We start from the raw sequence: 19599 nt of genomic DNA, 5'->3' as shown, positions 1-19599 counted from the left end.
CCCTCCTCCCTCAGACCCAGGAGTCCAGGTCCCCAGGCCCTCCTCCCTCAGACCCAGGAGTCCAGGTCCAGCCCCCTCCTCCCTCAGACCCAAGAGTCCAGACCTCCAGCCCCTCCTCCTTCAGACCCAGGAGCCCAGGCCCAGCCCCCTGCTTTCCAAGACGCAGGAGTCCTCACCGATGGGACTGGATATAGTTCCCCAGCCTGACACTCGGCAGGAGGTCCCGGAGCTGGCACAGGCCTGGGCGACCTCAATGGGCCTGACTGCCCTCCCGATCCGCGCGGGCTGCTGGAGCCGCAGCAGCATGAGGTCGTTTTCGTGGGTCCGGGAGTTGTAGTCGGGGTGCGTCACCTGGCGAACCACGCGCAGCACCTGCTGGGTGGCCTCCCACCTCCTCAGGTTGTGTTTACCCAGGGCGACCTGAAGGATCCTGGCCACGACCCCCAAGAGAAGTGCTGCTCAGGGTCTGAGCCGGAGACCCCTCCCCACCCTCCGGCCCGACTCCCTGAGGTCTAGCCTGCTTCTCACTAACTGCAGGCCGAGCATTCTTGGCCTCCTGTGCCCTTCCCCATGACCAGGGCATTCTCTCGGCCCAGCCCCAGCTGCCTCTCCTTCCGCTCTTGGGCTGAGCTCCAGCTCCTGGCTTGGGAAGAAGGTGATGATTGGGAGAGCTTGGCTCCGTCCCAGGGTCTGTGCTGGGCTCTGTGCTTTGAGTTCTAAGTGAAACTGCATTATGACTCTAGGCTGTAAATCAGAACTGATATTCTGGAGTAGGCTCCATTCCATTTCTAGTCGGGCCTCTGGGTTCTATACACCTTAAACTTTTGACTCTATGCTAAGATCAGGAATCTAGATCGAACCTGGATTATGACTTGATTTTTTGTTTGTTTGTTTGTTTGTGATGGAGTCTCGCTCTGTCATCTAGCCTGGAGTACGGCGGCACGATCTCAGCTTACTGCGACCTCCAGCTCCTGGTTCAAGTGATTCTCCCGCCTCAGCCACCTCAGCCTCCCGAGTAGCTGGAACTACAGGTGCCCGCCACCACATCCAGCTAATTTTTGTATTTTTTAGTAGAGACGGGGTTTCACCATATTGGCCAGACTGGTCTTGAATTCCCAACCTCAATTGATGCGCCCCCCTCGGCCTCCCAAGTAATGGAATCACAGGCATGAGCCACCGTGCCCGGCTGTGACTTAATTTCTAGAGTCTGATGTTAGGTTTCTGTTTTAGGATAGGCTGAGGGTTTTATTTTGAGCAATGGATTAAGACCTGGGCTATGGGTTCTGGACACACTGATAGCTCCAATTTCTGGGTGGTGCTCTGGGTTCCTTATTAAACTCTGGTTTCTGAGCCGTTCTTAGACAACAGTATGAGCTCTGTGCTCCAGTTGGGGTCAGGGTTCTCAACATTGGTCTGAGCTCTTGATTCTACAGGTCTGTTTCATATTGGATTATAGGGCTCTTGGTTCTGGACTCTGATCTGAGCCCTTGACCTCAGGTTGGGCTCTGGGTTCTAGTTGGAGCTCCAGGTTATGGCCTGGATCCAAGATTCTAGAGTCTGATTTGCATTCTGGCCTTTATATTCTAGACTCTGGCCTGAGCTTTGATCTCTAGGTTCTAGACTGATCTTCTGTTTATGGCATAGACATGGCTTATAGGTATTTTGACTTCTTGGCTGGGGTCTGGGTTGTAAGTTCAGATCTAGAATTTAGGAGGGGTCTGGGTTTTATATGGGGCTTCCGATTAGGATCTCCATTCTGGGATTTATTTATTTATGTATTTATTTATTTATTGAGATGGAGTTTCACTCTTGTTGCTAAGGACGGAGTGCAAAGGTGCGATCTCGGCTCACCGCAACCTCCGCCTCCTGGGTTCAAGTGATTATCCTGCCTCAGCCTACTGAGTAGCTGAGATCACAGGCATGCACCATCACACCTGGCTAATTTTGCATTTTTAGTAGAGACAGGGCTTCTCCATGTTGGTCAGGCTGGTCTTGAACTCCCAACCTCAGGTGATCTGCCCGCCTTGGCCTCCCAAAGTGCTAGGATTACAGGCATACACCGCGCCAGGCACATTCTGGGCTTTAAACACTGGGTTGAAGTCTGTATTCTAGGCTGCTCATAGCGGAGCTGTAGACTAGACTCTGAACTAAACCTGGGATGTGCAACAGCCCCCAAGTTTTGCCTCTATTCTTAGAGTTGTATGTTCCAGCTGTGAGCAGGGTTCCAGTTCTGGATTTATGGCTAGGCTGTAGGTCCTGAACTGGGCTCTGAGTCCTACGTAGTGTCCTTAGTTTCTGAATGTAGACCGGGTCCTGAATTCAGCCACCAATCTGGATTGGGCTAAGCTTGGTCTTGATGTAATGCGGGGCCTCTGAATGAATCACTGGATTCGATGTTTGGTTCTCAGCAGGCCCATGGGTTCCGAGCCGCCCACCTGCTTTCAGAACCTATGCTGAGTTCGAGATTTACGGAGGAGTCCACATCCCGAGCTGTGTTTTTGGTTCCAGGCTCTTCTCTAGACCTCAGACCAGGAGCCAGCCACTACATTGGGTTCTACACAGAGATCCAGGTTCTCAGCTCAGTCCTAGGGTTTTAGACTCTAGAGTTCACTGGACACAGGGACAGGGGAGGGGGTCACTTACGGGCGGCCGCAGTGAGCAGCGGTGACGACCCACTGGTCTGAAAGCAGGGCACCTCCGCAGAGGAAGCGGCGCCCGGGACCCGCCAGCAGGGCCGCCTGCCACGGCTGGGAGCTCCGGGTGCATGTATAGCCACCAATTATCTTGTTCTCATCCTCTTGGCTCCGTGTCATGTCTAGGAGTGGACAGGATTGGGTGGGGAAAGTAGATGAGCAAACACTCTCCACTCTGCAAGTCTGTAGGATTCCAGAACTGACAAATCCCCTTCCTTTTGGTCTAACCCCTAAACCGCCCACTTCTATCCGTCCCACCCAGGGTGAGACAGGTCCAATGTTGACCCCGTTATTGCCCCAACACGGAGAGTTTTCTGACTCACCTCCCAAGTCACCTCCGTAGCATCTCTTATTTTGTGCCGTGGCCACCTTATCTAGGGCCTTGCTACATCTACAACCCTCAGCTCTACGCGCCCATAATTTCTGTGATCACTTCTCGAAATATGCCACATTTTCCCCCAGTGAGTCCTTCCCCAACACATTCAAGGACCTCCCTGTCTCTTCCCCAAAGTTCCCACTCAGTGGGACCCCAATGGACTCCACCATCTCTTGCCCCACACTTGCCCCCAGCCACCTCGCACACCCCACACCACGATCCTGCCACCCCATCGTCCTTCTCCACCTTCCCTCTGACAGCAAAACATCTTTCCCACATTGTTTCTTTCCTAGCACAGTCAAGTAGAACCCTGTGATCCTTCTGTTATGGCCTACTCAGGACCTAATAGTTCTCTACGATTCCTTATGTATTTTGCACCAGATCTTATAAACACCTCTCTCCCCAGTCCCACAATTTCCCAGCACTTCCACAACTAGGAATTTAGGCCTCCAGCACCCTCCCCCGCCATGATCCCCAGACCACTCCCTGCTCTTTCTTACAAGGTCACCATGAGCATCCAGGGGCCCCAAGGACCCATTCTCCATCTCTTCTCAGAGTCTCCAGGGGACCCCCTTGTCTCATACCCAACCCTTCTCTTACCTATAGCCAGGACTTGAAGTGCTGTCAGCAGGAGGAACATTTTAGGGGCTGAGGGCCAGGTTCTGTCAAATGCAGAGAGAAAGTGAGAGAGAAGGAACCTTCAACAGAACCAGGGGCTGAGAGGCAGAGACAGCGAGGGCCACTTACCCAGAGCCCAAGACCCTCAGCGACATGAAGACAGCAGAGAGGTAGGGACCACAGACCAGGAGGGTGGGGCCTGCAGGCTCTGCGGGCGACAGGCGGGAGGATGAGGAGCAGGGCGCAGGTCCCTCCTTGATGTCTTGGTGAAGGAAGGAGGGGAGGTGTCTCTCTTCCTAGTCACGCTGGCAAAGCCTTTTATCCCTGGTCGGGACAGCTGGCCCTGCCCCCACCTCCCGCTGCCCTGCTTCTGATTTTTTTTTTTTTTTTTTTTTTATAGCCTAGTTCCCATTCCAGAACTCCCTGATCCCATCCCCTCCCTCCCCTCTCTGGCCAAAAAAGCAGCCACAATTGTTCACGAGAACCCGCCCCTGGAAGATGCTATAATCTAGAAGGAATCCTGGGAGGGGACACCAGGGCAGGGTGGGCACAGGAGGGTTCTCAGTTGCTGGAGGTGGTGGATCTGGTGGTGGAGTCAGGAAACCAGGGTGGGGAGAAGGGGCTGAGAGAGGGAGGAAGAGAGGCACTGAGAGAGGGAGTCACGGTAGGGGAGAGAGAGAGAGAGAGAGAGAGAGACAGAAAGAGAGGGAGAGACAGAGAGACAGAGAAAGACACAGAGAGTGAGACAGAGAGACAGAGAGTGAGACAGAGAGACAGAGAGCCAGACAGAGACATACACAGAGAGAGACGGAGAGAGACAGGGAGAGATGGAGAGACAGAGACAGAGAGACACAGAGGCAGACAGAGACAAAGACAGAGAGACAGACAGAGACAGAGAGATAGAGACAGAGACGGAGAGACAGGGATAGAAAGACAGAGACAGACAGAGACACATAGACACACACACAGAGAGAGAGAGGGGGGGAGAGAGAGAGAGGCTGGGAAAATGAATGAGAAGATACGACAGTGGAGAGAGAGGGGTCCAGGAATACGAGCACTGAGGGACATGTGCTCATGAGAGAAGGAACTGAGGAGAGAGAAGGAGAAAGAGGTGGAAGCTGGATGTGACAGGGAACAGGAAAGGCAGATGGTGGGAAAAAAAGACAGAGGAAGAGGGACACACAGAGATGCAGAGAGAGAGGGGTGTGGAGAAGTGGAGAGAGAAAAGCAGAAGACGGAGGCAAGAAGGTGGAGACAGAATGTAGACACACAGCAAGAGAAAACAGTGGAGAGAGAGGAGAGAGGCCGAGACGCCCCACCATGAGGCACTCACCACACACACACAGAACAACAGCGATGATGATGAAGGCAGTGCGGGCATGAGACGTGGAAGAGAACGGGACATGGTGGGAGAAAGAGGACAGGACAGGCAGGCTGATGGCAGAGGGGAGACAGGAAGGATGGGCACCTACAGGGAATGGGGACAATAACAGAGGAGACAGGCAGAGATGAGAGATGGCAGCGCCAGGGAGAGATGGAGAGGCGGGGTGGGATGGAAGACAGGCAGGAGGTGGGCGGGAGATACCTGGACCTGGAGCAGAGCTGCCCACCTTGCTTTCTCACTTTCGACTCCTGAGAGATGGGGGAGCCGAGGCCCCAGCAGGGAGCAGGAAGGTTGGCGCCAGAACTGGCATTCCCCAACTTGGGCTCTGCAGAGGGGTGGGGAAGAGCTAGGTACAGAGACAAAGTGAGAGCTGGAGATGCAAAGAGAGAGTGACAGAGACCCAGAGAGGGGGACAGAGACCCAGAGGGAGAGGGACAGAGACCCAGAAAGAGAAGACAGAGATTCAGACACAGAAGGATAGAGTCTTAAGAGATGGGGTCGGAAATTCAAAATGGTAGAGGGTAGAGAACAGGAGAGAGAGAGTGAATGAGGTGGGGAAGGAATCTGGCCAGCCTGCAGGAGGGGTTCTGGAGTTGGGGGGGTTCCATCCTCATCTGGGGGAGGGCCTACCCTCCTCAGCCCCTCCCCCAGCCCCTTAAATTCCCCAATGCTTGTGTGTAGAAAAGACGGGGTTTCGCCATGTTGGCCAGTCTGGTCTCAAACTCCTGACCTCAAATGATCCACCCTCCTTGGGCTCCCTAAGTGCAAGGATTACAGGCGTGAGCCACCACGCCCGGCAAGAACCCCTCTTTTAAGAAAGGATTCTCTTGGGACCCAGGGATGGGGCAGCAGGAGGGAGCCGCTCTGTGGTGACGAATCATCTCTCCGCTGGATGTGGCGGTGATTACACGATTCTACACATGAGATGAAGAGACACAGAAGCCCACGTGCACACACACACACACGTGCAAAGAAACGCGTGTGAAAAATGAACCCGCAGTGTGATCTGCAGTCTCGTTAACAGTTTGATTTCTGTGCCGATTTCCTGGTTTCCATTCTGGACCTACAGTTACACAAGGTGTCGCCACGGGGGGAAGTAAGTGAGGGAGATTCCCTACACTGTGTGTGTAGCCTCCTGTGGGTCTGTAATTATCTCAAAGGAAAAAGTTAAAAATAAAACAGAATTTCCTAGTAAACACAAGGTCTCCCTGTTCCTGAAAAGAACACTCTACTTAAGCAGAAGGCCTTGGTCAACCCCCAGGAGCCGGAGAGCGGCTCCTTTATGCCACTCTATCCCTGGGATCCAAGAGAATCCTTTCTTTATAGGGTGGGTGGGGGGGTGGGCAGGCGCGGTGACTCACGCCTGTAATCCCAGCACTTTGGGAGGCCAAGGCGGGTGGATCACCTGAGGTCAGGAGTTCAAGACCAGCCTGGCCAACATGGTAAAAGCCAGTCTCTACTAAAAATACAAAAAGAAAAAAAAATGAGCAGGGCATGGTGGTGGGTGCCTGCAGCCCCAGCTACTCAGGAGGCTGAGGCAGGAGAATCGCTTGAACCCGGGAAGCAGAGGCTGCAGTGAGCCAAGATTGAGCCACTTCACTCCAGCCTGGGTGACAGAGTGAGACTCCATCTCAAAATACATAAACAAACAAACAAATAAAGAGGGGGTTCTTGTGTTTATGCAGATCCTGAGCCAGGGCACAGAATGCCTGGAAGGCTCCCCAAGGTCTTCAGCTCAAAGGTAGGGACATAGCTGGAGATGTAGCCGAAGACCCAGTTCACCGCCTGTGGCTCCCAAGGACCCGCCGCCCCCAGCCCGGCCCTCAGCGCCCGCCGCGCTGTGGCCGGGTTGCTGGGTCCTCTTCCCACCACATTCTAGGTTCCCGGGGTATCTCGCTCCACCACTCCACCACCTGCTTGGCACGATCTTGTTTGCTGTGCCATGGGCATCGATAAAGATCTGACGAATGAATGAACACAGGGCCTCAGTCACTGCTCCTGTGTGAACTCACGGTCTGGTGAGACAGGCCAGCGGGGCCACAGGAAACTCCATGTGGTGCCACGTGTGCTCCCCCGGAGGAGGTTGAAGGGCTGGATGGAGCCCCAGGTGTGGGACAGGGTTCCAGGAGGAGCGGCTGTCTTAGCCGGGTTCTGTAGATGAATAGGAGTTTGCCAGGGAGGATGCACAGTGTGTGGAGAGGGTAGCAGGGAGGTGAGCTGTTTCGAGTAGGGATGGTGGGGCAGGAGGATGGTGAGAGAGCTCAGAGCATAGGAGAAAGGAGTGACCAAGATGAGTAGGGCCCTGGTGCTGCAGGGGTGGTGGTGGCATGATCCTGAGTAGGGGAGAGCAGAATCCTTTGGGATACTCAGGTCTTGAGCTCAGAGTGATGGGGTGTCATGGCACAGATGGCGCTGGACACCAGTGGTGTGGAGCCCACCTAGGGAGAGGGTATATGGTGAGAGGACCCCACTGAAGACTCACAGCTCAGGGGATGAGAAACAGTTACCCCAGGGGTAGGAGTGATTGAAGAGCTAAGAAGGACATCAGGAGGGAGCAGTGTCAGGAAAGTTGAGAGCTTTATTTTTCTTTTTAAATGGGGTCTCACTCCATTGCCCAGGCTGGAGTGCAGTGGTGCAATCACAGCTTACTGCCGCCTTGAACTCCTGGCCTCAAGCAGTCCTCCCACCTCAGCCTCCTGGGTGGCTGGGACTATAGGCCTCCTGAGTGGCTGGGACTACAGGCATGTGCTACCACAACCAGTTAATTTTTGTATTTTTTTGTAGAGACGGGGTCTCACGATGTAGCCCAGATTGGTCTCCAGGGCTCAAGCGATTTGCCTGCCTTGGCCTCCCCAAGTGCTGGGATTACAGGCGTGAGCCAGTGTGCTATGCCCAGCCAGAGAGCATTTTTTAAATGAGGGAGTGGCGGGGGTGGGGGTGGGGTCAGATGCCTCTGGAAGGAAGACAGGTGATGGGTGATTCTGGAGAGAAAGGTTTTTTTGTGGTGTGCTAGGGGTGGAAGCTGGGCGGAGCAGAGACCATAGGTGCAGACAGCTCTTGGATGTTAGGGGAGGAGAAGGGTGCTTGACAGTGATGGCTGTTTATAAGAAAGGAAAACCTGGATGGCACTTGGAACAAAAACAATCGGTCACATGTATTCTGTGCTCAGCACAGCCAGGGACTGTGATGAAACCTTGTTTTCTTTTTTTGTTTTTTTTTTGAGACGGAGTCTCACTCTGTCACCCAGGCTGAAGTGTAGTGGCGGGATCTTGGCTCACTGCAAACTCTGTCTCCTGGGTTCAAGCAATTCTGTTGCCTCAGCCTCTCGAGTAGCTCGGACTACAGGCACACACCACCACACCTGGCTAAATTTTGTATTTTTAGTAGAGGTGGGGTTTCACCATGTTGGCCAGGCTGGTCTCAAACTCCTGACCTCAGGTGATCCACCCACCTCGGCCTCCCAGTGTTGGGATTACAAGTGTGAGCCACTGTGCCTGACAGATGAGACCTTTTTAAAAATGTTTAAACTTTAAGAAAATTTTACAATATTTTAATTGTGGTAAAATAAACATAGCATAGGCCGGGCGCAGTGGCTCACGCCTGTAATCCTAGCACCTTGGGAAGCCAAAGAGGGCGGACCGCCTGAGTTCAGGAGTTTTGAGACCAGCCTGGGCAACATGGTGAATCCCTGTCTCTACTAAAATACAAAAGAAATTAGCTGGGCATGGTGGCGCGTGCCTGTAGTCCCAGCTACTTGGGAGGCTGAGGCAGGAGAATCGCTTGAAATTGGGAGGCAGAGGTTGCAGTGAGCCGAGATCGCACCACCGCATTCCAGCCTGGGTGAGAGAGTGAGGCTCCATATCTACCAAAAAGAAAAAAAAAAGCATAAAATCTAGCATTTTAACCATTTTTAGGTACAGTTCAATGGGATTCAGCAGATTCGCATTGCTGTGTAGCCATCACTACTCTGTAACTCCCCAGACATTTTCATTGTCCCCAAATTCTGCACCCACTAAATGATAGCTCCCTGCTTCTCCCTCCCCCAGCCCCTGGCAACAATCATTCTACATTCTGTCTTTATGAATTTGACTATTCTAGATCTAGGTACCTGACATAATAGGAATCAGTAGGAATCAGCATTTTTTTTTTTTTTTTTTAGAGATAAGTGTTACTCTATCACCCAGGCTGGAGTGCAGTGGTGCAGTCATAGCTCACTGCAGCCACAACCTCCTGGGCTCAAGCGATCCTCCCACCTCAGCCTCCTGAGTAGCTGGGACTACAGGTGTGCACCACCATGCCCAGCTAATTAAAAATTTTTTTTTTGTAGAGATGGGGTCTCCCTATGCTGCCCAGGCTGGTCTTGAACTCCTGGGCTCAAGGGATCCTCCTCCCACCTCAGCCTCTCAAAGTGCTGGGATTACAGGTGTGAGCCACTGCTCCTGGCCAAAAGGAATCATAAAATATTTGTCCTCTTGTGACTGGCTTATTTCACTCAACCTAATGCTCTCAACATTCATCCACGTTGTAGCATGTGCCAGGATTTCTTTCCTTTTTTTTTGAGACGGAGTCTCGCTCTGTCGCCCAGGCTGGAGTGCAGTGGCCAGATCTCAGCTCACTGCAAGCTCCGCCTCCTGGGTTTACGCCATTCTCCTGCCTCAGCCTCCTGAGTAGCTGGGACTACAGATGCCCGCCACCACGCCCGGCTAGTTTTTTGTATTTTTAGTAGAGATGGGGTTTCACCGTGTTAGCCAGGATGGTCTCGATCTCCTGACCTCGTGATCCGCCCGTCTCGGCCTCCCAAAGTGCTGGGATTACAGGCTTGAGCCACCGCGCCCGGCCTTTTCTTTCCTTTTTTAAGGCTGAATGCTATTCCATTGTGTATATAGACCAGATTCTGTTTAACCAGCCAAGTTCTTTATCTGGGTTAGTGTCTTCCCTTTGTTTTCCTCCCTCTTTCCCTTCATCCGTCCCTCTTCTCCCATCTCCCTTCCTTTTCTCCCCCACCTCTTTTCAGCAAATATTTATCAAGCACCTACTATGTACACCCTCATAGTTCTAGAGGATACAGCAATGAGCACAATACATACCCCTTCCAAAAAAAATCTTTGCCCTACTGATCTCTATATTCTGGAAGAAAAAGAAAATAAATAAATACAATATACGACATTACAAGTTATGCGGGTCTATGAAAAGGTGGCACCAAGGGCCTCCCTGCAGTGGAAGGGGTCTGTAGGTTTGGGAACTGCAAGACGGCCAGTAGGGGGCTGAGTAGGTGAGGGGAGAATAAACAATGAAGGCAGTGAGGTCATGGAAAGTCTGGACTCCTCAGGAGACCCACTGTCTTGTCCCCATTTTACAGACAGGGAAACTGAGGCTGAGAGAGGAGGTGGCTTGTCCAAGGTCCCACAGCTGGTAGGTGCAGGAGGCAGCAGAGACTCCGGGACTGTCCGAACCGCCACTCCACGCTCTTAACTCTTCCTCTGTTGTCTCCGTCTCCCAAGGCCACTATCAAGTTCATTTGCACACCGATGTGTGTGTCCAACACGATTTGAACAATTTCATGAGAATTAACTCGCTGACACCTTCCCCTAGCCATGGGAGAGCTCGCGAGTACCTCCGGTATTGTTACTCCCCTCATTGTACAGATGGAGGAAGTCTGGACGGAAATGTTCGGCCACTCGCCAAGGTTACACAACGCTGAATGGGGGCGCCATGACTTGAACCCAGGTGGGGAGCTCTTAATCACCTCATGAAATGTTCAAGAACAAAGGAGTGGATGGTGCAACCAGCGATGTGGTGGGATTAGCCCCAGACATGGGGACAGACGCCTCTTCCATTGTTTCAGGAAGGAAGGAGGAAAGGGCAGGTCAGGTGCGGGTAGGGTGTGGGCTCGATGGCAGGAAGTCAAGGCTGGTCCGTCCTGTGGCTTGTTTCTTCCCAGGAGACGTCAGTCAGCTCATCTCAAGGGCCCTTGGTGGGTGGGGCTGGGAAGGCTGAGGGTGGCGGTGAAGGGGCCCAGGTGACGTTGAGGATCATGTTTCAAGGGGCACCCTCTCAGTAGTTGGTGGATTTTTTTTTTTCCTCCAACTTCCTGGATGTAGACAAAGAGAAGGCGCCTGCAGGACTGGGTGATGGTGGGAGGGATGCTGGGACTGGGGAGCTGAGGGTCACCAGGGCAGAGGGGACTCTGGGGCTGTTCTTGAACTCCTGGGCTCAAGTGATCCTCCTCCCGCCTTGGCCTCTCAAAATGCTGGGATTAAAGGTGTGAGCCAGTGCACCCGGCCCAAAGGAATCATATTACAGTTGTCCTCTTGTGACCTGCTTATTGCCCTCAGCCTAAAGTTCTCAGCGGGTAGAGACAAGGGGGCTTGGTGGGGAGGCTGCCTGAGGAGGGTAAGACGTCTTTAAGGTGGAAGAACAGGTATGGCGCAGACAACCATAGCACAGAGGCATGGGAGGCTGTGGTCAGGGAGTGGGATGTGGGATTTTGTGGTTTCAGAGGTGAAGCCCTTCCGGATGGAGATAGAGGTTGGGTGTGACTGTGGGAACAATGGCGGGGGAGGTGGTCTCTGGCCACGTGGAGGTAGTGGGATGCAGAAGCTGGGGAGTCCTATCTTTGGAAGTTGGGGGGGTCATCTCTCCTGAAGCTCCCCACTCTGTGTGTCAGCCGGTGCCTGTCCCTCTGTCCACTTATTATAGCAATGGGGCCGGTCACCAAGGCCGGTCACATACGTCCTCTCACATTTAATCCTCGTGAAAGCCTTGTGGGGCGAGGGACTCTCATTAGTACCATGTTATAGATGAGGAAACTGGGCCTTAGACAAGTAACCTGGGCAAGTGGCACAGCCAGGCCTCAAACCCAGATCATTGTCTGTTAGACACCATGCCACTCTGTCTGCAGATCCGTTTCCATGTCAGCGAGGGCAGGGAGTTTTGTTTGCCTCATTCCCTGCTGGGTCCCCAGCTCCTAGAACGGCCTGGAGTGAGTGTGCGCGCCGTGAATGGTTGTGGGATGAGTGGACAGACCCCCATCTCTGTCTTCCTTCGGGTCCTGATGGGCTTTTGGTTGGCAACTTTCCTAGTGCCTACTGTGTGCCACGTCCCTTAATTCTCCCACCAGCCCCATGAGACACGATGACACCCATTTTACAGATGACGAAGCGGAGAGAAATGAGGTCAGTTGTCTAACGTGGCATGGAAGGGCTGGGATTTGAACCCCGGCCAGCCTGACTTGATGCCTCTCTGCTTCTGATCTCATGTGTGTCGTCGATGATCCAAACTCTCTCCGGGTGAATCTCTCAGACGTTTCTGAGCCGGCACTGAAAACTGCTTTGTGCCAGGCAGCCTCTGTGTGCAAAGCTGGAGGCCCCTGAGGCTCGGCTGATGGGCAGTGAACATTCCTGCCCCCCATCCCCCCTCTATTACCTCCCATTTATTTCTGTTTAAGCTCCATGGTGTGCCCCAACCTTCCCCCTGTGTCTCCTCTAAGTTAGCATCCTCTCCCCAGGTGCTTGGGTCAAAGACGCTTGGGAGCGTCCTTGATTCCTCCCTCGCTCTCATCTCCCATTCTGGCAGCTCCTGTCATTTAGCTCCAAAGTACACAGTAAAGAATCCGCCCACTTGTCTCCTCTCAGTCACCCTCTTCCAAGTCACCCTTATCTCTCACCTACACAGGTGCGAGAGCATCCAAACTGGTCTCGCTGCTTCCAGCCTCGACCCCCAACCCCTCCCTCCCTCGCCCTGCTAAGTCCATTCTCTATTCAGCAGCCAACGTCTTCTTAAAACAGTATCCTGTTAAAACCTGCTTAAAACCCATCTGTGAGTCCCCACTGCAATTATAATAAAACCCAAATGCCTCCAAGGCTCTCGGTGTCTGGCTTCTGTCCATCCTCCCAACCTCATCACCCCATTGTGTACTGTGCCTCTGCTCCCCTTGAACTTCTTCCATCTTCTCGACACGGGAGGTGCTTTCCCAACTTAGAGGCTTGGCCTTTGCTGTTCCCTCTGCCTGGGACACGCTTCCCACCACGCTGCCTGTGATCTTCCTTCAGATTTCAGATTTCATCTCCTGACCACCTTCTCTAGAGCTGGCATATTCCCTTCCAGTTTCTATCTCGGCTTCTTGTGGGTTTCCTTCCTACACCTTATTTCGATCTGTAATTGCGCTATCCGTTTGCTTCCTTGTTTATTATTATTGCTGGTTTTCTTCCTCTCTATGGTGTTTATCACTGTCGGATGTCTCTCATGTTTTATTTATTTACTTTCTTACTCTTACGTCATCTCTCCCCCACAACTTGAGTGCCAACCCTGATGGCACAGGGACGTTCACCGGCTTCACCTGCCCCTATGCCCTGGCACATAGGAGGTGCTCAGTAAACCTCTGTGGAAGAAAGAGACGTCTCTCATTAGAACTGAGGCTTCGCGAGGGCAGGGACCTTGTTTATCTTGTTGCTGAATCCCTGGTGCCACGTCTGCTACCTGGTATGTGGCAGGGGCTCTATGAAAACAGGCTGAAGGAGGAAGATGATCTCAGAGCCTGTTTAGAATCTCTGCTTTTCTCCAGAATCTCTGCACTCCATGTTCCCACCTCCTCAGACCTGACAGTGATCTCCGATGACCCAGCCCCGGGAGAGCACACAGGTGGAAGATGGGGAAGCCGGTCTTTCTGAGACTGAGCTCCAAATCCCCACAGCGAGAAGAATGCTTCGGACCCGATGGGATGAGACGCTGGTGCTTCGCTCCACTGCCACCTTCAGTTGTGTTTATGTAGGGGCTGTGTTTGCCGAGAACACGGGCCACAGCAAAAGTCCCTTTGTCCCCATGAAGACTGGGGCCTCCTGTTTAGCTAAAGGACTGTCTGTGTTCACTTGGGCCTCCAGCCTCAGCAGCTCCCTGCCCCTGCCCTCCATATTTACTAAACCTTCCTCCTTCAGCAAAAGAATCTCCCGGATTTACCATGGCCACTGGCATACGTGGCGAACATCTTTTTGTTGCTGTTGTTTTTGTTCAGTCTGCTTGGGAGAAACGTCTCTTGGATTTACACTTGCCTTTCAGTACACGTAACTCTCAGCATTGAGGAGGGTTCCCAGCTCTTGGTGAGGACTTCTTAAATAGCCCTCACATCCGTTCTCACCATCCTGACACCCTTGCCACTGCCCCAGTTTTGGCTACCAAATCCATTCCCAGACCTTTGTCCCAGGGCTCTCCCTGGCCTCCTGCCTCAGAATCTTCCCTACTCCAGTCCTTCCTGGACATGGCCCCAGAGAGATCTTTCTGACACCCAGAGCTGGCCCTGTCTGCTCTAACCCTCCCTAGGGCCCCATCCCGGCCAGAAGAATTCCAGCGCTTTATGGAGGGCTGGCCGCCCCCTCCACCATCCTGCACGAGGAGGAGCGGCAAAGCCTCGCAGGGACTTGGGGCTCCCACGCCTGCAGGCCTCTGTGCCTGCCGTTCTCTCTGCCTTGCACGTTTGTCCCTATCTCGCCCTTTCCTGTGCTCATTCTTACTCATCTCCAGCTCCCGGTTTAAACATTACCTCTTTCAGGAAGCATTCCATGACGCACCACGCTGAGTTAGAAGCCCCACCTTGGGCCTCCCCTGTGTTCCTCCTAAGCCCCACCGTGGCACGTATCCCTCTGGGTCTTGACTTGGCAGTGTCCCTGCCCGCCTCTGCTGCCAGACAGGGAGCCCATTGAGGGCAGGGACCAGGGCTGACTCAGCTGCATTGCCCCACCGCCCTGCACAGGGCCCGCCAGCTCCAAGGAGGTGTCAGGAAATGTTTGCTGCGTGAATAAAGGGGTGATCAGTATCCCTCCTTTGCTCAGATATCCTCCATGGCTTCTGCATTGCTCAGAACCAAAGGCCAGGCCAAAGTCGCCTCTCCCTCTCACCTCTCTCCTCCACCTGCCCCCTCTGCTTTTTCCCTCAGTCTCAGAGTTTGCATTTGCTGTTTCCTGCCAGGAGCACTTTCCCCCGAGACCCCCCAACCCCGTGCTCTCTGCCTCACCCTACGCCTTTCCCTGAATATCTCCTCCTTGAAGCCTCCCCTATCCCTCCTACTTAAATAGAAGTGATTATCACCATCTAACATACCACATATTTGACTTATTTTTCTGGGTTTTTTTTTTTTTTTTGGTCTCTCCCTTCAGGGCATGGTTTTGTTCTGTTCACTGCTGTCACAAATCACATGCTCAAAAAGTATTTGTTGAGTGGATGACACAGGGGTCTTGAGGTCAAGGAGTGTCCGGTGTTTATACGGGACCTTAAGATCTCTGCCAACCTGTGTGTCTCACCCTTGAGGAATGGCTCAGAGACCAATGGACAGGTGGCCAGAGACGCCTGAGTTCCCAGTCTGGGCAGCGGAAGGGGAGACCTGGCTTTGCTGTCAATGACCACCGGCTGCACAGGCGAGGTCACAGCGACCTCTTGTGGCCAGAGACGAAAAGAACACCTTCCCCCAGCATTTTTTTTCATTTATTTATTATTTATTTATTTATTTATTTATTTATTTATTTATTTAAAGAGTCTTGCTGTCGCCCAGGCTGGAGTGCAGTGGCACCATCTCGGCTCACTGCAAGCTCCACCTCCCAGGTTCACACCATTCTCCTGCCTCAGCCTCCGGAGTAGCTGGGACTACAGGCACCCACCACCACGCCGGCTAATTTGTTGTATTTTTAGTAAAGACGGGGTTTCAGCGTGTTAGCCAGGATGGTCTCGATCTCCTGACCTCACGATTCTCCCGCCTGGGCCTCCCAAAGTGCTGGGATTACAGGTGTGAGCCACTGCGCCTGGCCTATTTTACTTTATTTTATTTTATTTTATTTTTTGAGATGGAGCCTGGCTCTGTTGCACAGGCTGGAGTGCAGTGGCCAGATCTCCAGATCACGGTTCACTGCAACCTCCGCCTCCAGGGTTCAAGCCTCAGCCTCCTGGGTGACTGGGATTACAGCCACCTGCCAGCCCGCCTGGCTAATTTTTGTATTTTTAGTAGAGGCAGGGTTCCGCCTCGAACTCCTGACCTCAAGTGATCTGCCTGCTTCGGCTCCCAAAGTGCTGGGATTTCAGGCGTGAGCCACCACATCCAGTACCCCAGCTCTTCAGAGTACCCCATGAGCAAGGCTGGAAGCCCAGGCTAAGAGGGATGGCAAGCACTCACTAAATGCCAGGCGCTCTTCTAAGCGCTGATATGTATTCATTAACAATAACCACAGGGCGGAAGTACCATTCCTCCCCACACTGTACTGCCGAGGAACCTGCTCAAGGTCACGCAGTTTGCCGGGCAGAGCTTGACTCTGAACTCAGGCAGTCTGGGTCTAGGAAGCACATTGCAAACCTGCGCAGTCCAGTGGAGCACCCACAAGTCCCATGTGGTGGCTGAACTGTGGGGAGTCTGGATTGAGATGGGTTGGAAGTGTAACATACACACTGAATTTCGAAAACTCTATATGAAAAAACATGTATAAAACATCTCGTGGCTGGGCGTGGTGGCTCACGCCTGTAATCCCAGCACTTTGTGAGGCCGAGGCGGGTGGATCACAAGGTCAGGAGATGGAGACCATCCTGGCTAACACAGTGAAACCCCGTCCCGACTAAAAATATAAAAAATTAACTGGGCATGGTGGTGGACGCCTGTAGTCCCAGCTACTCAGGATGAGGGAGGAGAATGGCGTGAACTCGGGAGGCGGAGCTTGCCGAGATTATACCAAGATTAGGGCACTGCACTCCAGCCTGGGTGACAGAGTCAGACTCCATCTCAAACAAAACAAAACAAAACAAAACAAAAAAACAACTCACTTAAGTTTTAACATACTGATTATATATTAAAACTTTTGTATAAGTGGGTCAAATAAATTTATTTAAATGTCACTTGTGACCCTTCTCTAAAAATACAGCTATGAGATTTTAAATTATACATACGATTTGCATTTTCAATTGGAGAGTGCCTTAAACCACAAAAGAAATCTAACCCACTCCCCTCCCCCCCGCCCCCGCAGAGGGAGAAACTCCAATGAACAGAAGGGAAATGGTCCCTTGCCCAAAGCCACATGGTAAATCCCTGGCACATCAGCAATAGGAACCTAGGTCCCCTGGCTTCTAGCAGGCAGCCCAGCCAAAGTGTCCAGAGTCCCAGCTCCTTTGTTGATTTGCTGTAGTGTGGCCCCGGGCAACTTACTTCACCTCTCTGGGTTGTTCATCCTTCATAAAATTGGTGCTGAAGGAACCAACCCAAATGCCCATCAATCAATGAGTGGATAAAGAAACTGTGGTATATATATACGATGGAATACTACTCAGCCATACAAAGGAATGAATTAACAGCATTTGCAATGACCAGAATGAGATTGAAGACTATTATTCTAAGTGAAGTAACTCAGGAACGGAAAGCCAAACATCCTCTGTTCTCAGTGATATGTGGGAGCTAAGCTATGAGGATGCAAAGGCATAAGAATGATACAGTGGACTTTGGGGATTTGGGGGGAAGAGTGGGAGGGGGACGAGGGATAAAAGACAACAAATACAGTGCAGTGTATACTGCTCGGGTGATGGATGCACCAGGATCTCTCAAATCACCACGAAAGAACTTATTCATGCAACCAAATACCACCTGTACCCCAATAACTTATGGAAAAATAAAATAATATTAAAAAATAAAAAATAAACTTTTTCCTTCTACATATCACTTAAAAAAACATTGTTGCTGAAAACCCATTCCTCATGTCACTGAGCTAATGAGGAAGGCAGGCACACTTGGCACCAGGACTGGCACAGAAGCGTCATCCTATGCAATTGATCTAGATCATCTTGCACCCCCTACAGCTCATTCTCCTCACAGCAGTTGGAGTAACTTTTAGGAAATGGAAATTAGACCCACTGCTGGGACCAAAGCCCTCCAGAGACCTGCCATCACTCTTAAAATACAAGTCTTTCTCGCCAACAGAAGACCACACATGGCCCATCCCTGCTTACTGGCTCATTTCATCTCTTGCTATTCTCCTCCTCACCCACTCTGTTCCCGCCACACTGGACTTGCTGTTCCCTGCACTTGCAAGCTGATTCCCACCTCTGGGCTTTGGCACTGGCAGTTCCCTCCACCAGGAAAGCTCCTCCCCCAAATGGCTCAAAGCTTTGTTCTTTTGCTTCTGCAGGTCTGTGCACAACGTCACGTCCTCCAAGGCCCTTCCTTCCCTGACCCCTATGGATACGAGCTCTTTTTGTCTCTCATCATTTTTTTTTTTTTTTGATTTGTAGCATCCATCACTACCTGACATTACATACTGATGTGCTTACTGTCCATTTCCCCCAGACTGAACTTCATGAGGGCAGGGACTTGTCTCCTGCTCGCTGCCATGTTCCTAGAACCCAGAGGAGTGCCTGATGCAAAGGAGGTGCTCATACACATGTGTTGAGTGAATCCTCTAGCCCTTGTCCTCCAGCCCAAGTCTGGGTGGCCACACAGTCAGGACAGGACTGAGAAGCAGGGGTCTGGGAGAATACCAAGCCCAGGGTTGGGAGGTGGGAGGAGAGAATTGAGAAGCCTTCCAGGAGGACCCCGGAGGATCTGCGCAGAGCGATGGGAAGAAGGGGCATTTCTGACAAGAAGCCAGCCCAGCAAGTCCTGGAGGTGGGACTGAGAGCACCATCTCCCCAGGAAGCTTGAGATTCTCACAATCTCCCCGTACCTACAGGACAGCAACACTGAAGCCCAGCGCCCCCTGGTGGCCAGACAGTAACATGAACGACCAAGTCCAAGTGGTCACCATTTATTGAGCACCTCAACTTCTCTGCTCTTCCGCTTCCTCCCAATGGTGCCTTGATGCGGGGAGTGGGGGGGGCAGGGGAGGGGGGCAAGGGGGCTGACTCCATTTTCAGAGAAGAAATGGGAGATGAAAGAGGCTAAGTCACCGACAGGCTCACAACCCTGCTTCCAGAGTCCAAGGTTTGGGGAACCCATCCAGACCCTCCTCACCCATGACAGAGATACCAGGAGAGATTCGGGAGGGGATGGGTGGGGGAGGGCCAATTCCACGATCTTTGATCCTCCAGAGCTTTGGAGGGAGCCCTCGGTGTGACCCCTTCCGACTGGGTGTCTTAGGGCCATTTACCACTTCAGGCTACAGCCAGTGAGGCCGTGGTGGAGACGAAATGAGGGTGCAGCGTGCAGTGCACAAGAAGCGCTGGAAGGGAGGCATCGTGATGGGGGCTGTGAAAGGCGTGTGTCCATCAGGTCATGTCACTCTGCTTACCCCACTGTGGGCAAACGGGAAACATCAGGTCAAGACCCTCCTGAGAACACCCAGAACCAGCAGAGGCACTGGCAGCTCGAGACCCTTCCTTCCTGAGACCCCGAAGTCTGGGATCCCAGCTTCTTCAGAGTTTCAGGTCAGCAGGCCCCCATCTCCTTCCCAACCCCACATGGAAGGCCCGGTAAGGTAACAGGTTTATTCACAGTGTCATTTACAGGCAGCCCCCACCGCGGGGCGTCAGATCCCGGCAGGAGGCCCGAAGTCACTAGAAGGTGGGGACGGCCT

General features: G+C 52.6%; 2 protein-coding genes across 2 annotated transcripts in view; both read right to left on the bottom strand.

The window, feature by feature from the left end:
- The window catches only part of KLK14 (kallikrein-related peptidase 14), a 7401-nt gene extending 2035 nt beyond the window's left edge, over nt 1–5366 (bottom strand). Inside the window, exons 1-5 of the mRNA XM_011946264.1 lie at nt 5298–5366; nt 3817–3949; nt 3670–3731; nt 2644–2815; nt 177–430 (exon numbers count right to left, since the gene is read on the bottom strand). Coding sequence (XP_011801654.1) covers nt 177–430; nt 2644–2815; nt 3670–3731; nt 3817–3842 — 514 coding nt within the window. The 5' untranslated portion in view covers nt 3843–3949; nt 5298–5366. The remainder of the gene's footprint in view (nt 1–176; nt 431–2643; nt 2816–3669; nt 3732–3816; nt 3950–5297) is intronic.
- Nucleotides 5367–18824: 13458 nt separating this feature from the next.
- CTU1 (cytosolic thiouridylase subunit 1) overlaps nt 18825–19599 on the bottom strand; it is a 10641-nt gene continuing 9866 nt past the window's right edge. The window contains exon 4 of the mRNA XM_011946498.1: nt 18825–18880. Within this exon, the coding sequence (XP_011801888.1) occupies nt 18825–18880 (56 nt within the window). The remainder of the gene's footprint in view (nt 18881–19599) is intronic.

This window comes from Colobus angolensis, unplaced genomic scaffold, assembly GCF_000951035.1.
Source record: "Colobus angolensis palliatus isolate OR3802 unplaced genomic scaffold, Cang.pa_1.0 Scaffold25, whole genome shotgun sequence".
NCBI lineage: Eukaryota > Metazoa > Chordata > Mammalia > Primates > Cercopithecidae > Colobus > Colobus angolensis.
The sequence above is the reverse complement of the archived record's forward strand: the minus strand, read 5'-3'. Positions and strand labels throughout refer to the sequence as shown.